General features: G+C 38.4%; 1 protein-coding gene across 1 annotated transcript in view; it reads left to right on the plus strand.

The window, feature by feature from the left end:
• The window catches only part of RAPH1 (Ras association (RalGDS/AF-6) and pleckstrin homology domains 1), a gene marked incomplete at its 3' end in the record, with an annotated part of 83,355 nt that overhangs the window by 14,881 nt on the left and 44,680 nt on the right, over positions 1-23,794 (plus strand). The window contains exons 2-3 of the mRNA XM_084264696.1: positions 20,027-20,146; positions 23,507-23,612. Coding sequence (XP_084120822.1) covers positions 20,027-20,146; positions 23,507-23,612 — 226 coding nt within the window. The remainder of the gene's footprint in view (positions 1-20,026; positions 20,147-23,506; positions 23,613-23,794) is intronic.

The raw sequence follows: 23,794 nt of genomic DNA on the forward strand, positions 1-23,794 counted from the left end.
AAAAGGGGTTAGGAGTCTCACAGTTGGGGTTTATTTAGTTGTTGCTTGGGTGGGGGTGGTTTGGGAGTGTGTGTGTGCATGTTTTGGGGTTTGTTTTTTTGTTGTCTTTGTTTTTAATAAACAACTTTTTGAAGTTTTTCTTCCAGCCTTTGACTTGTAAAATTAAATTTGAAATAGCATACTATCATTTGTATGTAAATCTAATGTTTATTGACTCATTAACGCTGGGTTGTCTTGGAAAAGATCTAATTTGTTTTAGGTGAATTGGAAGATATATAGAGAAACTTGGGTTTTCTAACTTTGCGCATCTGATTTGCTTGGATTGTCTGTTGCACCCTGCAGACAATGTAGTCTTAACCTTATTTCTTATGAAGGGGAGGAGAGGTCTTCTGGTTCCCTTCAGCAGTTGATTCAGGGGGTAGCGTGAGGGTGTGTTCATACTTATGTTGAAGCTTTGTGTCAACAAATTTTCAGTACTGTCATGAAGTGATCAGAATTAGTCACTTTAGCAGTTTTAAAGGCTTTTGCAGGACTTGGCGGTGGGGAAAAGCCTAATTGATGAAAATTAATGTTACAGAATTTTTGAACTGCTCTGTTAATATCTTTCGTCTGACTTTATATAGCATGTCCTGTGAACGGAACTTGTGGGTGTTTTCTGTGGACATGGCATTGTTAACTGGATTTTGTTTTTTTTTTTAAATTTATATCCTAGGGTTGAGGCATCTGAAATATTTTACATAGTGCTATCAACAAGAATAGTGGATTTTCCTAAACTTTTTTTTTTTTTTAACTTTATTGAATGTTTGGGTTGCCCTTGACCTGATTTGAAGTCTGATTTTTGCCCCACTGCAACCTGCAAAATCAATTTGGCAATCAAATTCTCGATGCTACTGTTTATACAAAAGTAAGTAGAGATTATCTGCAGCACAAATGCTTGTTTGGGATTGTTCAATCTAGATACATAGTTCAGATGTTGGTGGATTTTTTTTTATGAAATACTTTGTTATTATTTGATCTGTTTAAGAACTCTTGCTTTGAATTATGTCAAACCCTTCCAGCCACTGAGTAACAAATAATGACTCAATCTCTTATTCCTTTCCTAATACATCTACGAGCTATGAAAATTCGGATGCCTTGTCTGTCTTATGGTGGACTCTCTTACTTCCTCTATTACTTTATCTTAAAGGCCCAAAGTTGACTTCCCGTGTGTATGCTTAGAACCAGTCAACTTGCCTTTTATCAGGCTGCAGTGTGAAAACCCATTTTCCTCGTGAAACATTTTAATTTGAAGTCTGTGTGGCACAAGTCCTGTTTTATCACCAAAAGTCTTCCTAAAAATAATTGATTTATAGTTTTAGGTCTATGTATAATGTTGAGTAAATGGAGACAGGAAATGAATGTCAGGGGATACCTTGACAAAACCCCCTGCATTTCTAGCCACAGGACCATGTTCTCTGCCCATCCCTCTGCATGCTCTAATAGCTAGTCAAGTGAACTACATGCTGTGATGGAAGTGAAGAAGATGAGATGCCCTGACTTGTTAGGAATTAACTTTTTAACATGTTTCTTCTGAATGACAAGCATAAAGGAAGTGCTAATGTAAGAGTTGTAATAACTCATCTTTTGAGATGGAATGACATCTCTAATTCTGAAGGATGAAGGTGGATAAATTCCATCACCAGTGTAAATTTTGGGACCTCCAAAGAAGCTGCTCCATTTCATTCTAGCATTCCCTCCTGCTGATGGAGACAGATGTGTGGTACTATCAAATGCAACATTCCTTTACGGTCTGGATGTGGTCCCTGGTAGAAGTTAGAAATAAGTATACATAAAGTATTAATTATATATTATATGCAGGAAGCTCCCAGGGGAATGAAATATATAACTCTGCAAAAATTATTTATTTATTTATTTATTGCTTGTAAACCTGCTCTGATTTGTCACAAGCCAGCCCTTTAAACTATGCTAGGCTGCAGCTCCTATCAGTAAAACTTTATAAATCCTTTGGAAAGACAATAGGAAGAAGTTTCCAGCAAGACTTACACCTGAATGTCCATTTAGAGGTCTGAAAGAAGATAGAAAACTAATAAAAGCAAATAAATATTTTTTTCTCTTTTTAAAGCTTCATTGTAAATCTTTCATGGTGCTGCTTTTTTGATTTAATTAAGATAGCTAAGATTCAAGCATAATAATATATTCTACAAAAAAAGGAAATTAAAAAAAAATAATCTTCCATCCAGATCACGCCTCACTGTGAGCAATGGTAGGCTGATGGAATGTTCCACAAACTTCTGAGTGTACATAAACTTTTTCATAGTGCAATAGACAAGACTTGGAAATTATTTTACTTATAAGTACTGAGGTGCTAATGAATTAAGAGACATTGTAATGTGGCTTTTAAACTGGTTGCTGCCACCTACATTTAAAATAGCTACTTTTGCAGCTTTGTGGCTCATTTTGGCTACAGCGATTAATGCAGATCAGATCTTTCTTGCCAACCCTTGTCCTTAACAAGATGTGAATGTGGTCCAAGTAATTACCATTTTCTAGTGTCACAAATGACATTCCTTTTACAGTGTGGTCAACTCAGTACAGCTGCTTTAGCAGCAAAAATAGTTACTGTGGTACTTGTTCCAGTTTTAGTGTTGTATTCTGTAGTTTATTCATCTCCCTCAGTCCTTAGAGAGGTCTTTATACCAACAAATATATTTTTGAGGAAACAAAAATAATTGTTCTTTTGGGATGTTCAGAAAAAAACTTCACTATGGGGCTTGCCAAATTGTTACACAGCTGTTAAGATGATATAATGGGGTTTTGTTTGACTATGGTTGTAAATACGAACTTCCTTCCTCCTGCATTTAGAATGAATTTAGCTGCATGCAGAACTTGTAATAAATCTATTCCAAATTTCTCGTGGGGGAGAGTACCTTTTGAAATGATTACAAACTTCAACATGCAGTTTCTATTTGCTTATAAAGTGGGTGACCTAATTTTCTGTGAACTAGATATAACCTACTCCCCTAGTCCTGCCAAAAGAATCTATGTCTAGAATAAGAGTTTGTCCTGGTTCTATAGACCAGAAAAATATTAATCTGTGAGAATACCCTGGATCCTGGGAGGAGTTCCCTGAGGTTAAGTTGCAGTAGAGCATACTTAGACTTCAAAAATGGGATGGCAGTGAACAGCAGATTCCGTTTTGTTTGTGTATGCCAGGTATTCCTGTGTTTTTTGAGCCATGTTTCCTGCTGCTTTCCAAATTCTACTGAAGGAAATGACAGCACTGGTGATCAGCTTTGCAGACACAGGCTTAAGTATTTTGGAAAGGAACTGGGGTTAGCTGCAGTGATACTGTCAACTGAGGTAGCAGTTTGCCTTAGGAAGAGCATGGCTCTTTGAGCATAATGCAGATTCAGTCTGCGGTGTGGTATAAGCTGGTTTTAGCCCTGTTTTTCTAACTGATTTTAATACTTGTGTGAAAGCAATTATACTGAAGATATAAATTTTATGTTCCATAGGAAAAATGTGAGGTGTTAATAATAAAATGATACATCTTTAAAAGGTTGTGGTTTTAACAATATTGCAGTTATCAATATATAAAAGTGGGGGTTTTGTTGTTTGGTTTTCTTTGTTTAAATAATATTTTGGTGGTATTGTTATATTTGTAGCAGGGAAGATGAAGGAAGGAGTTAAAATAATTGACTAGATGAGAAAAGTCATCCTGAAGTTAGTCTTCTTGCAAAGATTTCCATTTTCCATTGAATTCAGGAAAGAATGAGCCTGGATGGCTACTTGTATTAAGATGTGATGATAAAAAGAGGCAGAGACACCTCTTTCTTGACAGACTGTTGCTTGCTTGTTTTTCAAGTTTGAGGGTTTGATTCTCATATAACAAAATAATAATGAATACAGTACATATGTTTCACGATCACCATTAGAGCCAGATATTGGGAAGACAGAGACCTTGCTTTCAACCACAACAAGCCATTTTGCAGTGTTGTGAAAAGCCACAGTGAGACTATAGTTGGCTGTACCCTGAAAAAAACAAAAATTTGCTGTAGTTGAAATCAGGGTTCTACTTGAAAATCCACAGCTAACGTATTCAGATATCTACAGCAGAGTGTTCTTGTAAGTCTCTAAGTAAAGGTCTATCGGGAAGTATTTTAAAAATGTCATTCCAAAGGAATTATGAAGTCTTGTCTCTGGCAATGTGGGAAAAAAGAAGAAAATTCTCACTTTGCCTTTAGTACTCCTGACTTAGCTTGGCACTGTTAATATCTGGTTGTTACACAAAATTTTGTGAGACCTTAGTATTCCTTGCTTGGGATTTTGAGGTTTGTTTTTAATTTTAAGTATTAAATTATGCCCAAGTATTATTCTGAAAGAATTTGATGGTAGGTGTTTCTTAAAATACTGTGGTATGATATTAAGCATTCATGTTTGTTTCTTGATGGGTTTGGTTGGGTTTTGTTTGTTTGTTTTCCAAAACCCAACAGTACCCTCCCCACCCAAAACACAGATGTCGTTATTAGCATGTAGTGGTTAATAAAGAACGTACTGTAGTCTGGAAGGCTGTGAAGAGATGTAGGAGGAAGGGTGCTCTGCTTGTGTGTCTGGAGCTGGTCACTCCATGTCTTTCTCATTGCTCGCAGTAGTCAGAGGCAGTTAGCTGTGTGCCAGTGGTGTTGGCAGGTTGTGCGTGATCATCTGAAGCCACATACAGATTTTGAAATAAAGGTGAATTTAAGTATTGTCACGTGTGTGAAAAGACTAGAGAATCTTTCCTGCACTAGCCAGGGTGGCACTCTTTATCAACTACTTAACGTGTGTTTTGGATAATGAAAAGTTGAAGTGACTTTATGGAATTGGTAATAAACTTCACAATTATGGCTGTACCCAAATGAGATATTCTGTGAAGTTGAATGGGGCCCATAAAGACCAAATCTGACTCCCTGCTCCTCACAGGGCTACCTACAACTAAAAAGTATGAAAGTGTTGTCCAGATGCTCCTTGAACTCTGACAGGTTTGGTGCCATAACCATTTCTCTGGGAGCCTGTTCCAGTGAAGAAGTTTTTTCCAGTGTCTAATATGAACTTCCCCAGACAAATCTTTGTGCTATTCCTTTGTACCATTTAATGCAGTAAGAGTGTTTACATCTACTGGAAGAATGTCTTGCTTGTTCCTGATAATTTGGGAAAACTATGCTGCACATACAGGTCTGTTCAAGCGTAAACCCTTCCTTTCAAATCTTACTTTTTAGTGGAATTTGTGTTGCAACAACTATTCATTTGTACCTTTATGTCATTATGTCTGTGATGTGTTTTAACAGAGCCTTTGGTCATGCACAAATGTTTAAATGTTGTAAATACCTACAGGCTGCTTTGGTGAATAAATAATTACATTGGCAAGAGAGTTTTATTATTTTATAAATAATGTATTTTAAAATTTTATACACACATGTGTTTACGAGCACAGACGTGCTTAGATGTCTTGCCTTTGGGCTGGTTCTGAGAGCAACAATTCCACAAATACATGCAAGGTCCAGTGCTTGTGAAGTGATTTTTTTAGCTTCCAGAAATGACTGATCAACACTTGTAAATGTGAAGTGAGGAAGTGCAACAAGGAAAACACCATTTCTCTATTTAGTCTCTAATTTGAACGTTCTCTGTAATGCAACAGGCATGATGTGTTTTTTTTGCCTCAGTGCTATAGAGTTAATGCTGGAAGTTTTCAAAAATCAGAATTTTTGGTGTGTTTAGGGATCATAATGCTTTACTTTTACTTTCCCCCCACCCCTCCAGATTGTTCTCACTTCTGTTTAAATGTAGCTTTCTCTAGGGGTTAACTTGATACGTGAAAAGTACTAAAAAGCATTTAAAATGTGTAAGCTTTAAATAGCATTGGTTTGGGTGGTTTTGTTGGGTTTCTTTTTTAATATTCTACAGCTCTTAAGTACCAATAACAGCAATAAATGGCTTGAATTTCTCAAATGCTTTGCTAAAAATGAGTTTAGATTTACCTAGCTGATAAATTTTAGGTGTATGTGATGAATGAGTTGATCGTGCAGAGTAATGCAGCTAGGAGGCTCTTTTGCAACAGCATGTTGCTGTGAATAGGTCAAATTGAAGGGTTTGGTATTGGAAGTACCTTAACATTTTGGTGCTCAGCTGGTATATACAGGTGGTATATTTATCTCAGGAGAGGATAGGAAGGAAAAAGGAGGAAGCATGTGCTGCAGCCACCCCTCCTTTCCCTTGTGCCTGGAACTGTTGGGAATGCACAACCCAGTGCGTTTCAGAAAGGGCAAGCACAAATCATCTGCTACCTTCAGCATATCAGGCAACCTGCTCCTAGCTTTACTTTTCTTGGGTAGCCTGAATGTGGTCTGGGTGAATTATAAGCATGTAACATAATGCACAGTGTATATATGTCTGTGTGTATGATAGCTGCACTCAGCCACCTGTTTAGGACTATTCTTCAATGAGTGAAAACATCACTACTTTAAAAGTTTGTGTGGTGTTTTAAGCAAGAAACTTTTAGGGAAAATCTTGAAATGTAGGTTTGTTAGTGGCAATGAGGAGTCTGATTCACTTGGTTTATTTTTTCCCTGCAATTGCAGTAGCAAAGCACTCTCCTGTCTTTAGCTTTCAGATACAAGAAAAGTTCCATTCACAAATCTACCAAGTGCGTTGGCAGCAGACTTTACAGTAGTTGTTTATGTGACTCAGGTGTTGAGCTGTTTAGATAAGGCCTCTGCAGTTTAGGATCTGAATAGTGTTTCTTAGGAATGCTGGCCTAATCCTATGAATTTAAATCCTTCTGTTTAAAGTCCTTCTTTAACAAGACCCAGCTGTTAGCCCTGTCTTCCATGGTTGTTCTACAGTATAGAAATTTCCTGTTTGTTTCCTCAGTGGCACGATTTGCACTTTTTTTTTAAATTTTTTGCTATGGAAGCTGATTTTCTTACTTTTTCAGCATTGTGTGCTTTAAGACTGATTCTGTGTTAAATTGTATTTAGTCTTAACTTATAGACTGAATTCTGGATAAAGTCCTTTTGGTATGCATCAGCTGGTGCTTAACTGGCTTTTGGACTGCTCTAACCTTTATCATAGCATAACTTTTTTACGTTAAGGCTGCCTTCTTGCTTTAAGTGCTTTTTTCCAGAGAGTAGAGTCCAGAAATGGTGTTTTTCCTCCCTTGCTCTCTGCTGCCAAGATTCGTTTAGAAACTGAAGCAATGCAGCTTTTCAGTATTAACATATATCTTTGAGCATATCTTAAGTATAAAAAAAAAAAGTATTTTTTTTTTAAGTGAGTTTCATGAGGCTTATAAACCAGATATTAAAATCAGTGCTCAGTAAGCAATGCTCAGCTTTCTATTAGTCTGTGACAAATTTCATAGCTTTGTATCTCAAACTGCTGATACTGGTTTGTTATGTGGACTTCTTGGTTTAAGACAATTAAACCATCCTTCCAGAGAGAAAATGTTGAATTGACAATAGAAACAAAAGCACATGTGAGGAAAGTATTAAAAAGAAAAAAATGCAGGGAGAAATGTTGTTGGTGTTCTTTGTTTTTTCAGAGACTTTGGAGAGAGCTAAAATGGCAAATAAGAATTGAGTTTTCAGCCTTTATCAGTGATGAACACGCCTTTCTACATCTGCTTACAGACTTGCTTCTCTTCAGCAATTTGTGCAGGCTGAGCTAGAGAATAGCGGTGGTGGAATTGCCACCCCCCTCCACCAGGGTCTCTCAGAGTTGCTTTGTGGATTGAGATTGCTTCTGGAACAGCTTCTCTCTCACTTTTTGAGAAACAAGAAAGTGCTGGGAAGAGAAGTGCAAATGTAGGACTTGCTGCAAGGGGTGATTTTACTTTATTTTTCCTTGCTTGCTGCAGTTGTCAAAATACAACTTGAATTCTTCCAGTATCAACAAGGAAAATGGTGAGTTGCAGTTTAAGCAGCAAGAAATTGACCGTCTTGGTTTTGCATGCGCAGTTTATGGGGATCTGCAATCGTGCCTAATCGCTTGCAAGACCCAAAGGAAGCTTCGGATGAAGTATACTCTTGAAGCAGTGGTTCTCCTACAGCTGAAGAATTTGAAATATTTTTTTCCCCTCTGTATCCACATTGTGCAGAACTTGTCTGTGTTTTCTCCTTTTTATGCCCCATAGTTGCTCACAGGTTTCATTGTGTGACAATGAAATTTACTGTCATAGAAAACCACCCCGTTCCTCCTAATTCCAGACTTTCTTTACAGTCTTGATTGCTAGGACTCATCTCTGTCCAGTGCCCATGTCAGTCTTACTCGTTGGCAACAAAGTGCTTTGACTTGTAAATGCTAAGAATCAAACATCTGTGTACTTTAACATTCATTTGTGAGTTTTCTGAAAGATATTGTATGTTTTATTTTTTTTTTCAGCTACAGTGAGATACAGATCTTCCCAATGTAATCTTAATTCTTACTGGAAATCTTAAATCAACTTCTAGCTTATTGCAGCTGAGGTTAATATAAAGAATACATACCCTGATACAAAAGTTTACATAAAGCAGCTTATGAAGAATGTTCTTTATTTATCATAGCTAAGGCACTACTCTTTCAATTTTTTGAACCATGTTTCATAGGCTGCCACTAGGTCCTTGTTGAAAGGGGTTTGGCAACATCATCTGTGTCTAGATAGTATCCCTGTCGTACAGATGGCCAGTGTCTGGTGTGCTATCTCAAGTGAGCATTGGCATTATGATTATTTTTAACCTTTGAGAGGGTCCCTTGAGCAAAAAACTAGATTTTAACTGAAGTATAGAGTAGTTTAGAGTCCTATGACTAAATACTCATCTGCATTGTGATTTGACCTATGACCTAAATGATTTTCTTGCACCTCCTTCCTCCTGATTGGCTTGATCTTTCTTATACATCATGTTCTGTAAGCACTGTTAAGATGTCCAGCTTTTACAGGTAGTTGTCAGTTGCTTGCTTTATTTTGCTTTCTTATAGTTGAAAGACAGCATAGTGTATGTGGAGAAATGACTCTGAGTATTTATTTCTGATGGAAAAAGTCTCTGTACAGGCACAATAGACTGGTCTGTAAATGGATGTGAATTTTATAGTGACGAGTTAGCAAGTGCTTCTTCCCAAGTGTAGGATGAGCCTAAAAATGCTGCTTTTAGCCAGGTGATTGTTATTACTGGGCCATAGCTATAAGAATATTTGAGTGTTTCCTGGGATCTATGCATAAGGCCTGAAATTATAACAAAATTAATTGCCATTCTTAGTCTGTCTATGTAGAAAAGAGACTACATAATCTTTTCTGGAATGGATGAAGTTGCAAGAGGCAAGTAACCTCATAAATATTTATTGTGCCTTTTAGTTCTTTACTGGATCAAAGAGAAGATCCCTATGGCCGTCTATTTGGTGGTTGGATACCTATGGAGCTATTGTTCAGGGAGTGGCCAGAATGGTTTGAATGTACACCTGTGCACAGGCTAGTCTCATCTGCTTCTGTTGTGATATTAAATCAGTGTTTACTTTAGTGTTGGTAGTGAAGTGACTTCCTTTAAACGCAGCTGACAAGTGTTTTTCAGTGCCCTTTGAGTTTAACTAAGGATGTATATAAAGATGTTCTTTCATGCCGTGTCTCTCTCCATCCTTGTACAGAGTGCACATCCTTTTGTGCAGTTTCGTACATCTTGGTCCACTCACCTGCTGATCTTGAATTAAGAAGTTTGCTGATAGCTAGGTTTCCTTTCCAGTCACAGACCTTTTTTTGCATTACCTGCAGACAGAGTTGTCAATGCCATCTGCATTTTGGAGAGTGAGGACAGGCACGGATCTGTATATTGACTGAGAGGGAGAAGGAAGGAAGTATTTCTGCATCACAAAAAGATGCTTTGTCTCAGTTGAGTCCTCCTTTTGAAGGGTTCTGGCCCTCATACAAAATAAGAACTTTGCTTTTGTTGCTGCTTGTATGTTTGGGGTTTTTTTCCTTCTGTTATCATTGAGTCAACACTAGCAGCTATAGAGGAAAGAGAGGGACAAGTGAGACATAGTAGAATTAGACACTGCTTTATTTGAAAAAGGTGTTAGACCTTTTGGTTCAAAATTTGAACAGTGTCTAATGGTGTGTCTGAATGTTGTGTGCATATTGCAAAATGGAATCCTTTAACTGGTTATGTAAAATACCAGGGATATTTCTGTGCTTTTTTAGTCAGATTTTATAGTTTGTTGTTACATCCAGAATATTGCTGAAGGTACAGTTAAGGATGTAAGCTGTCTTGTTCAGTTTTCCTAAACCACAAGCAATTTGTTTTTGCATTCCTTACCTTGGCCCTTACCTGAAAAATAGGAATATTCCTTCCTTCATTCTTCCAACATGTCTGGTGGAGTTTTCATGATAAATGAATTCAAAACTGTTAAAGGCTTTCATTGTTACTTGAATCATTAAGCATTTGGGAAGTTTCAGCAAAAGTTCGGACATCGAAGATATTAATTTTCTTCTCTAAAGGTTTTGCATAAGCTGTAGTGGAGCTTCAAGCTGGCTGATTGGTGTCTGTGACTCTACCACACCATCAGATGTGGTAGAATCTCTCATCCACTTCCTTTATGTACTCTGGGGACAGAAGGATTGCCTACATTGCCCTTGGTGTTCTCATATTGTTTGCAGTTGTATATTAGGATAATAACTGTAATTTAATTAATTATTTTGCTTCAGGACTTAAGTGAGTTGTCTGCTGTGTTCAGGAACTTTATCTTTTTCCCAACGGCGCTGCACAACTCCTCCCTCCTTCCTTTTCACAATTAGCAAAATATTTAGGGATGTTAGTTTTCCTGAAATGTGTGACAATAGCTAGAATTGGGAGACCAGAGCAAGGGAGCCAGTGGCCTGACGTAGGAAATCCTGAGATGCTTGCATAGTCTTGTCTCACAGAGTATCTAAACCAGGGACTAGAGCTGGCTGAAATGTGTTCCACCTCTGACCCTCAGATCAAGTTGGCAAGAAATGTTTGAAGACTTTCCTTTTTCCTAGTGTGTGTGGACTAAGAAGCACCTCTTAGAGACATCTGAAATTTATTTTACTTCGTGTTGATGCTCCATCAGCCTTCAACCTGGGATTTTCATAGCCTGCAACCTGATCACCTACTATGACAAGGTGACCTGCTTAATGGACGAGGGGAAGGCTGTGGGTACGGTCTACCTGGACTTCAGTAAAGCCTTTGACACGGTTTCTCACAGCATTCTGACTGAGAAACTGGCTGCCACTGGCCTGGCCACGTGGACCCTCAGCTGGGTTAAAAACTGTCTGGATGGCCGGGCCCAAAGGGTGGTGGTGAATGGAACTAAATCCAGCTGGAGGCCGGTCACGAGTGGCATCCCCAGGGCTCAGTCCTGGGCCCAGTTTTGTTCAGTATCTTTATCAATGACCTCGATGAAGGGATTGAATGCTCCCTCAGTAAATTTGCAGATGGCACTAAACTGGGAGGAAGTGCCTGAGGGTAGGGAGGCTCTTCAGAGGGATCTGAACAGGCTGGACTGATGGGCTGAGACCAATGGGATGAAGTTTAACATGGCCAAGTGCAGAGTGCTGCACATGGGACATAACAACCCCCGAGCAGCGCTACAGGCTTGGGGGAGACTGGCTGGAGAGCTGTCAGGCAGAGAAGGACCTGGGGGTGTTGGTTGACTGCAGGCTGAATATGAGCCAGCAGTGTGTCCTGGTGGCCAAGAAGGCCAATGGCATCTCGGCTTGCATCAAAAACAGTGTGGCCAGTAGGTCTAGGGAGGTGATTGTGCCCCTGTACTCAGCATTGGTGAGGCCACACCTCAAGTGCTGTGTCCAGTTCTGGGCTTCTCACCATAAGAAGGACATTGAGGTCCTTGAGCAAGTGCAGAGAAGGGCAACCAGGCTGGTGAAGGGGCTGGAGGGCAAATCCTATGAGGAGCGGCTGGGGGAGCTGGAGATGTTTAGTTTGGAGAAGATGAGGCTGAGGGGAGACCTTATCACCACCTACAGCTACCTGAAGGGAGGTTGTAGAGAGGTGGGTGATGGTCTCTTCAGCCAGGTGACAGGAGATAGGACAAGGGGAAATGGCATGAAGCTGTGCCAGGGCTGGTTTAGATTGGGTATTAGAAAAATAGTTTTTACTGAAAGAGTTGTCAGGGCCTGGAACAGGCTGCCCAGGGAGGGGGTTGAGTCACCTTCCCTGGATGTGTTTAAAAAAAGGGTAGATGAGGTACTTAGGGATATGGTTTAGCATAGGATGGGAATGGTTGGACTTGATGACCTTCAAAGGTCTTTTCCAACCTTGTGATTCTGTTGTACGCAGTGTAATCCTGAGGATCTGTAGGAGGGATTCTTCTGAATGAAAACTCAGCGCTGAATTAGCATAACTTGTTGCAAGTCACTTGTGCTTCTTCAGTGGGTAAGAAAGAGATTGATACTTATCAAAAAAAGGTCTGAGACAGATTGACCTGATTGTGTATTTGTCCTCTTCCAATACTGTCATGAGCATATTGAAAGTATATGTTGTCCGGAGTCAAACATAAATAACCCCCTTAAAGCTTTTAATGTGTACGCTCTCGAATTGTGAAATAAAGCTTAACTTATTATGAAACAAATTTTGGACACCTTGCTGTCTCTTTTCATGGTTGCAGCTACTCTAAGATAGTTTTGTTTCATTTATAATACCAAATGCATTCTCTGTCAATTCCAACTAATATTTTTAACAGATTAGTTATATTAAAAAAATCATTTACAGATACTAATTTCTTGAAATTCTGGCCTTCAACTTAGTTCTGCCTCTTTCTGCATCAACTTGTTAACATTTGTTATTCTTTCTATGGATGTTGTTCCAAACTGAATGGAAAGAGATGTTGCAGTAGTGTTTGTGTTATAACTGTATAAAGAAGATCCTGTAAGACAAGCTGATATATGTTTTTAAGTACATCTCTGCCTACTGAAGACAGACTATATTTTAAAGCAGATTTACAGCTATACATTTTCCATGCTTTCATAATCTTACTCTTTTATCACACCGAAAATTCTCTAGTCTTAGCTGGTAAGACTAAGGTGTTTGCTTCTGCAGCTGATGAGTGTCATTGTTTTAGAGAACACCTCTATTTTTTTATCCTCTCCTTAAAAAAGATCTATAGCAACTTCTGTTTTCTTGGTCTCTGGCTAAGCAGTTTTTTAGAGCTGTCTTCAGGTTGTCTTCATAAGGAATCTGCTGTGAGACATGATGTAATCTAGGATGCTCTTTTTATGGGAATTAATTTAACGTCCACTTGGGTACTCTGGCTGGAGGCTTGATTCAGGAAATGGGGCACATTGATTGATAAAGCCCCTTCTTTTCAAGGCAACATCTGTTTGGCTAGATGTGAGACATGCATTGAAATATATTGGAAGAAATAAAGGTTTTACTGTGTGCCTTCTCAGCAGTGCAAATTTCAGATGCAATTAGATTCTTCACTAGACATTTCAGTAATTTTGGTGTGTCCCCTGTCTTACAAGAAGAATGATCTTTTAGACATGTTTCAATATACAAGGAGTCATCCTATGCAGACTAGTTTTAAATTTCAGGCTGCAATTCTGTGAAGCTAGTGTCAGTATAAATAGCAGTGATAATAATACAAAGACAGCTTAATGAGAAACCAGCCCTGGGAAGTAAAGGATATACTTCTGCTTGACCCACTTTGTATTTCACTTTTCAAGCTTTCAACCAAAGAAGGGGTGGGTGGAATGGTATTTGGGGTGGGGGGCAGAATTTGCTGTGATACATCAGAAGTATTTCCCATTGCTTGTTAGATATAAAGATTATGAAATAAACATTCGAGTCTTTTCCATTTGTTTATTTTGGGAAATTGTGGGTGCTTGTGTCAACTAAAGTTAGAGGGGTATTATACAAGTTCTGATTGAATGCAAAGGGGGTCAGTAGCTGTGGTAGATGTGAATGTAATTATGTTTTTTTATTTCTTCATGCTGCTTGCAAAAAAGAGCTTTATTCTTTCATATTTATGTACTGTGTTGCCATATCCCTGCTTAGCGTGTGGTCTGCATCATTCTAAAGATTTGGTGCTGAATCCGTTGAAGACCCAGGGAGCAAGTGTGGTGTGTTTGACTTGCCTGGTCAGAACACCGTGTTATAACCTGAGAAGGGGGCTGACAGTGCTCTCATGAACAGCACTGAGATTTAGAAATCCTGTATTTACTGTATACAGCACTGATGTATTTTAGGGGATTCTAGGAACAGTGAGTTTGCTTTGATGTTACTGTCTGATTAAGACTTTTCTTCCAGTTGCTTTTTCAACAGTTGTTTCATTAGCAATTGCTAAAGTTTGTTAGTTATGTGTTTGCTTGTGTTGCTATAAATATTTATGTTGAAAACATAGATAATCTAAAGAAAAATATTTTTAAGAGTGGGCTTAAATTACAAACAGCTAGAGGCAAAGGCAAGTTCTTGTAGAGGCATGTGCTTAATTTTGGGAGTAGTGTTTGAAATCATGCTGTATATGATTGACTCTGTTATTTTCAGCAGTTTTTAATTGTTCTTTTATCAAAACTGTAGCCTGTCTGTAGTTAAAAACATGCATTTTCAGACGCAAAGATAGATTCTTGCATGTCCCACAGATCAGTGGGTGAGGCAGGGAATATTGTGGGCTGTCCAGCTTTGCCTCTTCAGCAAACATGAGAATGAGGCCTTACAGTGAGGATGACTGGTTTTCATAATTGCTGGATTTCTGCAGTCTAGACCAGTTGCCTGAGCAATTTCAGCAATGTGAGCTTACTGGTTATAGAAGGTCTTTGCTTTAATAGTGGTTAAAATTGTATCTTTTATCAAGCACTTAGTGTGTTTTCACCATGTCCTGTGACTCCCAAGCCTGGAAAGCTATTGCCTGAAGTGTGGTTTTAAAAAAGAAAAACCCTCAAAGATGGCTCAAAATAGTATATTGAAGGAGGCTTTCACTTGACATAAGATTTTTATTTGGGATGTTTTGAATTTGAATATCTTGGCTGACAGATTTGTACCTCAGGTTTTGAATGTGAGAACCGTTGGAATGTCCAGGTGCTAAAGTAGCCTTGGGATATATTCAGCTAGTACCTATGCTAACTGAAGCTAAAAGAAAACAAATGCTCCTTTATTCAGGTTTTCATCTAGATTACTCTTAATGTGAACTGGGTTATAAGACACTGGGTAACGCACAAAAGATTTCACATAACTTTCTAATCACCCTCCAAATCTCTTTTCTGGAGGAGTTAATTTCAGGGTATTTTATGCTTACTAAGAAGAAACATGGAAATCCTACAGCAAATGATTTGCACTGGCTTGTTGGTCAGTGTGCTGCAGTATTAAATTCAGAGGAGAAATGTTAGTTATGGCATAAGACTTTCTTATTTTTTGCTGAAAAACATGCTGGGTTTTATTAGTCACCATCATGTAGACAGAGTATTAGTATGAAAAAATGTATGTGGTCAAAGTACCTCTCATTATTTACTAGAACCTCAAGAAGATGTGCATAAATGTGGATGTGAGCTTTGGCTGTCAGTTTTGTGGAAGTATTTAATTTTTGTCTTTTTCTTGTGTAAGTAACCTGATTTCTTCAAGCAGTCAGGTGAACAAATATTAGAGGTGAAAACCTGCTGGGGTCTTACTTTTGTATTTATTGTGTGCACACTATGCTGATGTGCTTGAACAGTACTGTAGTGTTCTGTTGTGTACAACTTCTTAAGTAGAAATGGATACTGGCATGATAACACACTGATGATCAGGAATGGAAGAACATCTCTGACTTCCAAACCAGCTCCAAACAGAGTATGTTTTCCCAACCAGATTATGATAGATATCTATATATAGTTTCATTTGGTTCCTGAGGCTAGGTTTTATAATGCAGAAATCCAGTTACTTGGTCAGATGGTGCTTTGAATATTTGTATATCATCATCTGCATTCCTATAATAGATTTGTAAAAAATTCTGTCACTGTTTTAAGGAAGAAAATATTTAGTTCACTAACAAGCATGAGCTTGTACAAGCTTGTGTTTAAATAATAGGGAAGGTTAGGAGTGAACACATCAGTTGCCTGAAAGAAAGATGGTTTGTTTTCATTTTGTGGTTTTATGCTGTCTGTTGCCTTTGAACGTACTTCAGCATCTCTGGTTCAAAATGCTTGTTAAAGTGCTTCTGAAATCATAATGAATGAACACATTCTTGTTGTTGACTCTCTGAGGGCAGTGGCATTTCCAGTTGGACTCAGAATTCTGGTTTTGTTTATCTGATAATCTTTCCATCATTGCATGATGTAGGCAAATCCTGCAATCTCATTCTTCTACAAGTACTTTTTTCAGTGCAGAACGTTTTCATATTATTAATAAATTTCCTATTGTCTTGAACTGGGTTCAAGGTAGTAACTGATGTAAGGTAGTAACACCTCAAAGTGAAAGTCTGCAGTGAAAGACACTTTTAAGTACACTTTTGATTATAACTTACCTCTGTCCCAAAGCTGTTGGTTTCTGATGACAACGATTTGTTAGTTTCACAGTTTTGCAGTGGTATCTTTCTTGAAAATTACGAACTGGTATATTTGAAGTATTGTTCTTGGGTTTTTCATGTTTCTTCCTATGATTTGGTATCACACAATCTCATGCTTGACCTAGCATACTAAAAGTTTACAGGGGTTACAGGTCTGCCTGTTTAAATAACATTTCAAAGTCTGTAGTGGATAATCAAGTAGTACATAGGCTGCACTTTAGTGCAGGAAGCCTTACTTGCATATGGAAGACTGTACCATGTTGGTACCTTATTAGATCCAGGTATCCCAGAATGGTACTGCTTATAATAATTTAAGTTCTATTCTGAGATACACTGGAAAAGAATAGAAGGTAAAGTGTTGAAAAATAACCTGAATCTTAAAATTACTTTGACACCTCACCTGGTATGAGCTAAACAGAGCAGCAGTTACTTAAAGTCTTCTATCCTGCAAATGCTTTTGGAGTGTTAAATGGCTTCCTTTATAGTGTCAGGCTAGAACTGTTATTCTTTTTCCATTTCTGAGATCTGATATAGTTCTAAATGACTCCTTTAAAAAAACCCAAAGAACAAAACACACATCCCCCCCATTTAAACTTAGGCCATTTTTTCTTTCTAAAGAAAAATGTCATATCCTTGAAAGATGTGATAACTCCCCGTAAGGTCATGATTTGCTGAAGTACAGTGCATGTTTGCTGTGAGTAACAACAGTGAAAGAGAAAAATGGCTGTAAAAAGGAAAATGTCAAGCTTTCTATTTGGAATCTGCTCTCTTTTTGAGTTGTTACTGTTTTGAGTTCTTAAGTTAAAATGTTCAGATACTGCTACCTAAGCAATTTGCCTCTGCCTTACTTTATTGAATTAATCCTTCAATTAATGCCATTTGGGATTCTCCTTGCAGTAGTGGAGCTGGTGCTAAGAGAGATCCCTTTTACAGAACTATCATGTTAATATTAGCTGTTTCTGAAGTGAGACACTATCCTCTGTGTGCCTTTTGCAAGCAGACGTTGACAGGCTCATAGGAAATGCAGCTGACGTTAGGAAGCTTGGGTGGGGACTACAAGGAGCTGGCAAATACTACAGGGTTTAGTGCCAGACTTGCTGACACAACAGTACTTTACTTGTAAAAAGTTTTCTTTAGGCTGCTAATTCTGTCTTCAGAGTAACTGAAACTGAAGCAGTGTCTCTGATGCCAAGTTAAAATAGCTAAAGCAATAGTTTATAGCAAGTAGAGAATGCTGGTTTCTTTCCACAGGTTAGATCCTCAGAAATATTAGTAAAAGGAACAATCTAATCTCTTAATGAGAAGATGTATTGTGAACCATGCCGTGGAATGAATGCACTGCGAAACAGGCCCCAACTAACTGTAGAGTAAGTGGCAAAAACAGCTCAGAGGGAAAGGCTAGCACAGTGTAAAGGATCTGTAAACACTGAACTCTGTTTTATATCATGGTTTTCATTTATTTGGTTTGCCAGCTCATAGTCATATTTCCTAAGGCACGCTTTTAATAACTTCCCTTAGCCTTCAAATAAAAATTCTTCAAGTGTATCTAGAAACTGAGAAATGCTCTGTTGTCAGATGCAAACACTGTTAAGCGATTTGGCCATGTCACCTTAAGTGTAATGAGTTTTGTCTTGAATTTACACTACTACTTGTCCATGTAAAAGCCTAAGGAAGGAGTAGTAAAGCAAAGCTTTGAAGAGCTGTGGAAGTGGAATCCAGCTTCTGTTTGTTTTGCAGAAGTTGAGGCAGAGTATGAGTTGCTGTCTCCATTTCTGTATGTGGGAGGGCTTTCAGGTGACATCATGGAGAGGAATCTTGCAGGGAGAGTCATACCTGACTTATAGAACATAAGAACTGATGCAGTCCTGGTGGAAGGATGCAGTTCCATTACATAAGTCTATTGGCATTTTATTTTAGGAAGCACTTCCTTCCTTTCCCTGGAATGCCGGAAGTACTATACAGGACTCAAAGCAAGTGTTGGAGGAAATGAGATTCAGATTACTGTGTTCAGTGTTTGCTCAGTGCAGTATGCTGTGCCAGGTTAGCTTTGCTATTCTTGCCCCTTTTAAGGTAAGCAGCTGTGTTGCTGTGTCCCACAAAAGTAAAATCCCAGTAGAAGACTGAAGTGGCTTTGCCTATGGCAACGGGATGGCACTGTCTTTTGTTTATGGGAGCTATTGGCTTGTGCTGACCTCAGAATTGTAGATCACCTCTGAAGTCTTCTGTTTTCTCATTATTTTATCAAGGTAAAGTGAAATATAAATGATATATAAATAGAAGGAAGGGATATTTTAAATTATGGAGGTTTTTTGCATGAACTATTGTAATATAAATTCAAAACCAGATTGAGCAGTTTTTCTCTGGGATCACCTTTGTAATATCCCTGATCAGTTCAACTCTGCAACACTGTGATGTCTTTCAGACCAAGCTTTCTTTTTCTGAAGACTAGCATTCAGAAGGCTTACTGTTGAATCCACAGACTGTAAACTGGTGCTTTCTGAAGGCTATGTAGCAAATTACTTTGTAGCACACTGATGGGAGCAAATCAAGCTGTACAGTATACCATGAATTTTTTGTGTAGCTCTTGGTCATAATGCGTTCTCATGTGTCTCTGGACATTTACTCCTCTGTAGTGCCTGATCATTCCCAAATTGTTCCCTATGTCATTTCCCCTCCAAGTATGTACATATTAATTCTGAAACAGATGCCAGGTTTAACAGTGTGGATGTATGCAGGGAGGCATGTGGTTTTTAGCCCTACGTAAGGGGCATGGGAGACACGTTTGGGAAAGTGACTAGAGTCTTGTTCAACAAAATAGTAATTTCCTTTGAGATGATAACAAATATCCTTTGGAGAACACGTAAGTCTGTCTTGGTTATTCAGATTTCTTCAATGAAGGAGAGTCTGATAGCTGTAATGGTGACTCCACTTCCAGAAAGGAGTTTCTTTGTTTGGTAAAAATTGCGCAGTATCACTGAAGTGATCTGGACAGTGTCCAAGATTTAAACTGTCTCATGGGATGTATTGCTGGCATTCTCTGTGGTCTGTTTAAGCATTACTGTTTACAGATGTGTAGAGTCAGCTATTTGCAGTGCAGTGAGACTGCACTTCCTGTGGGTTGAATGATGTTGCTTAACTGTGGTCAGCTGAATTCCTTGGACAAGAGTTGAATTTTTGTAATGTAAAGTCACTAGACTTTGCCAACAATAGCTGGCAATGAATGCACATGCAAGGCTAGCATGAAGTAATTTCTGATGGTGTATCAAATTCTATGGACTCTGTTCTTTATCTTTTTCTGCATGGTTCTGACAACGGTAAGCTGCAAGAATGGCTTTGGAATTATCTTTACTTGTGAGTAGGATAATGAACTGCAATTTTTATGAAGCTTATGGGCAGACACGTGCTTTGACTTCAGAATACTTTTTCAGGAACTTAGTAGCTGACACCAGTTTTCTTAGACACTGATTCAATTTGAATATGAAATGTTTTGACGTGTTGGTTTTTTTTCTAGATGGAGCAGTTATCAGATGAAGAACTTGACCATGGTGCAGAAGAAGACAGCGATAAGGAAGATCAGGATTTGGACAAGATGTTTGGGGCCTGGCTGGGGGAACTGGACAAGCTCACACAGGTTAGGGAGGTTTCTACCAACACACAGAAGAATTCTTCATAAGTATTGTGTGTTTCTTTTCAGTTGGGTGCTAGCTACTCAGCACTGCTGCTTGCAGCAAGATAGGCTGTATGTAGCATGTGACCAGCTCAGTACTCTTAAAGGTTTCTAAATGGCCTTTCATTCCCCATGTCAAAGTTGTTAAATTCATTTTTTACAACCTGCTAGTTTGACCTTGCCCAAAGGGTGTGTTTCCTTTGAATGACAACAATGGATATGGTATTCTGTCCTCAGAGAGAAACTCTGACTTTAGCTGGCTGGAGAGAGACTGTATCTCCAAACGTTGCTGGACATTGTCCAGCTGTGAGAGCATTTATTCATTGTACCTGCACAGGAATAAGGAACAAGAAATTGTGAATGCTGCTGATGCACTAAGGTGCCCTGATACACCCTACAGGACTCGCCGTTATTCCTGATTGCTCTTCCTGCATCAGGAAGGCAGCTGATAGGACATCTTTTGGCACTTTTTCTTTCTAGTCCTCTTCCTTCACAAGCAGATCTTGCATTCTGCGTGCTGTGCCAGACTCCTGGGGTGATAGGCCATTTCTCTCTGACTGCCCACTCTGTAAGCTGGCCCTCCTGAATTATGTATTTCAACTTCTCCCTCTTTGTCATGTAAACTTCAGCAAAGGTATGATACCTTAAGTTTCAGTAAGCTAGTGAAGAGGCAGCTTTTATCATCTTAATTTTATCCAAAGACTGAAGGAAAATCAAGCTAATCATGTGGCAGGATTTCAAATTCAGGCTCATCTCGTATCTTCTGGTTAAATAATTACCTGCAAGATCTAAATGTCGATAGCATTCTAAGGGAAAATGATTTTTTTGCTTTGAACTTATGCATGCCAGGCCATAAAGAATCCTACCTTTTGAGATTAATAGAAAACAGTGTGACAGATTTCTGTCATTTTTATTGTTTTTTTTAACTTCCTCTGAATGATTTTTAATGGTGTGAGCAGTTTTGAAGGCATGGGCTCTGTAAATCACCCCTAGAGAATCCTCACGGGGAGCATGATGGGTGATTGGTCCTAAGCCTTTTCTTCTCTGCCCTATTTTCTTCAGGTATGAGCAGCCTAGAAATATAAACATACTTTACTTGGCGCTTACAGCTGCACTGTTAATGTACAGACTTGTTGGTGATGTCTCAATTTGTGTGCTGATCCATACAAAATTCTTAAAGCCTGCTATCAGGTACTTAATGGGAGGACCCTCATTATTTCTTTCTCAATTTCATATTGCTGTGCAACACAGTCTTGCAGCATAGCCTGACAGTTGCCCATCTGTCTTTTGGGACTACTGATAACTGATGTTTCCCCCAAAACTTTGAATGACCTTACATAGTTTTGTGTAAATAAATCAGTGCAGTTACTTGTGTCTTTGTTTGGAAAGTGATTGTGCCTTAATGCAGCAGTTCCAAGAAAGGGGAGGAATTGGAGCCAATGAGCTCCAAAGTACATTCTCCTGTAGTCTCAGCATTTGTTGCTATTTAAGAGCTGAACTCTAAAAGCAGTAGGAGGAAAGTGGGTTTGTCCCTGAGTTTCTTGAACTTTAACTTCCTTTTTAGATTTCCTAAATGTTTATTTGAGGGGTTTAAGAGTAAGACCCAGATTCCTTTCCAAATGGAAATGCTTTTTAAAAGATTTGTAATTGTTAAGATGCCCAGGAGATGGTTTGAAATCATTTTGGCCTCTTACACTGTTGGTCTAATAAAAGCATTATAAAATGTGGTCACAAAATTTGTAGCACACGAGAGCAGTGTTTGGCATTGATGCAGAGTGCATTAACTTTTGTCCTGCTCTGTGGGGTAGGTGAAATGAAGGAAATCTTACCTTGCCTCTCGTGTTCATTCAGAACTCAGCTTTTGGTGCTGTTGCAGTTTTCGGCAGTTGTCCAAGCTGCTAGTTTAACATCATAATGAGCAATGAAGAATGTGCTCTGATAATAGTGTGAGAGCATATCAGGTGTGCTTCCAATGTGAAGTAATTATTGCTAGATTCAGTAGAACACATTTGAGGTGCTTTTAATCAGAATATATTTGCTTTACAGGAAATCTTTTGTAGCAGTAAATGGGTTCAGTCTGAAGGAATGATCCCTAATTTACCTCTTCTCTCTTCAGTTTCACTGCTGCCTTTAGGGTTATAGTTACATTTTAAAATATATTATTACTACTACTACTACTATTTTTAATTTTTTTTCAGCTGTATTGTGTGAGACAATATGTAAGCTCCACCGGATATACTAGAGGTGAGGGTTTTTCCACCAGTTGGAAGAGAAGACAAGTGATGATTGACTAATGAAGTGATTTTTTTGTTTTTTAAGTTCAGACCAAAATGAGGAGAGAAGAGAGTTCAGCAAAAAAAAAAGTTACAGGAAAGCCACAGTGCATTTGATTACTATCAAAGGCTTGAATAAAGATGTAGAAAGTAAAAATTAAAAGGCTTAGGTGAGAAACATTGTTCTGTTTCAAGCTAGAAGATATTTTTTCTTTCAGACAAGCCTATCTTCAGGAAACTTTTATCAGTACAAGCATTGATTAAATTCAAACCCCTGCAGGCCTGTCAACCCTCAGTGACATCAAGAGCTAGATTTCCCCATAAGCACTTATTACTCGAGGACAGCAGCTCCAGACCTTGTTATGTACCTCTTGGGTCACCATCTGAATCATAGTGCCCTCCACTTGCTACTTAGAAAAAATGCTGGTATTTATTGTAATATTATACCCATATTAGCCTTTGTAACATAACAATCCAATGTATTAGGCAGACAGATGTCTTCTTATCCTTTTTTCCCTATATGTTTTTCTTTAAAAAAACCCCACCAAACTGGCTAAGGTTTTCTTGGAGAATTCAGCTTTTTTGAGAAAAATGTCATAATTTAGCCAAATTAAAACACTTCAAAATTCTCCATCAAATGCTTTTGTATCCTTATGCCATGATTATACTCCTAATCTAACAATGCAATTCTTCTAGAAGGTGCCACAATTTGAATGTATTTAGATACTTGGGCAATTTGCTTGTGGAAAAGTTGTTGTGGGTAAGCCAGCTGCTTGTATTTCAAAATAAGCTAGTATGTAACACCATTTTAAAATGCATTTGGAACATGCTTCAGTCCTTCTGATTGTGGGGAAAAAAAATAGTCTTAACATTTTCTCCATTGAATATCTGAAGCTAAATCACTGTGATTGTATGTTTACTGTCTAAAGTCTGAAAAAAGCTATGGTTTTTATACGTTTTTGAAAATTTATCTTAGAGAAAATGAATTTAAATTCATCTTGAAGATTTGCTTGTTCAATTCTTTGCCAATCTTTACTCTTGTCTTTTTCAGAGTTTGGACACTGACAAGCCTGTGGCACCGGTGAAGAGATCACCTCTCCGTCAGGAAACCAACCTTGCCAACTTCTCATATCGCTTCTCCATGTACAATTTGAATGGTTTGTTGAATTATTTATCCCCTCAAATGTTTGGAAAAAGCAACCTGTTCCAGCTATAAATGTGAACACTGTGAAATATAACAGCATTTAAACACAGTTCGGGCTGAAGTGAGAAAGTTGGCTGATAGGTATCGCTTTCCAGTGGCACAGAATTTAAAGTATCCTAAAGCAGTATCTTTTAA

Source organism: Gallinula chloropus (assembly GCF_964237585.1).
Source record: "Gallinula chloropus genome assembly, chromosome: 5".
Taxonomy (NCBI): Eukaryota; Metazoa; Chordata; class Aves; order Gruiformes; family Rallidae; genus Gallinula; species Gallinula chloropus.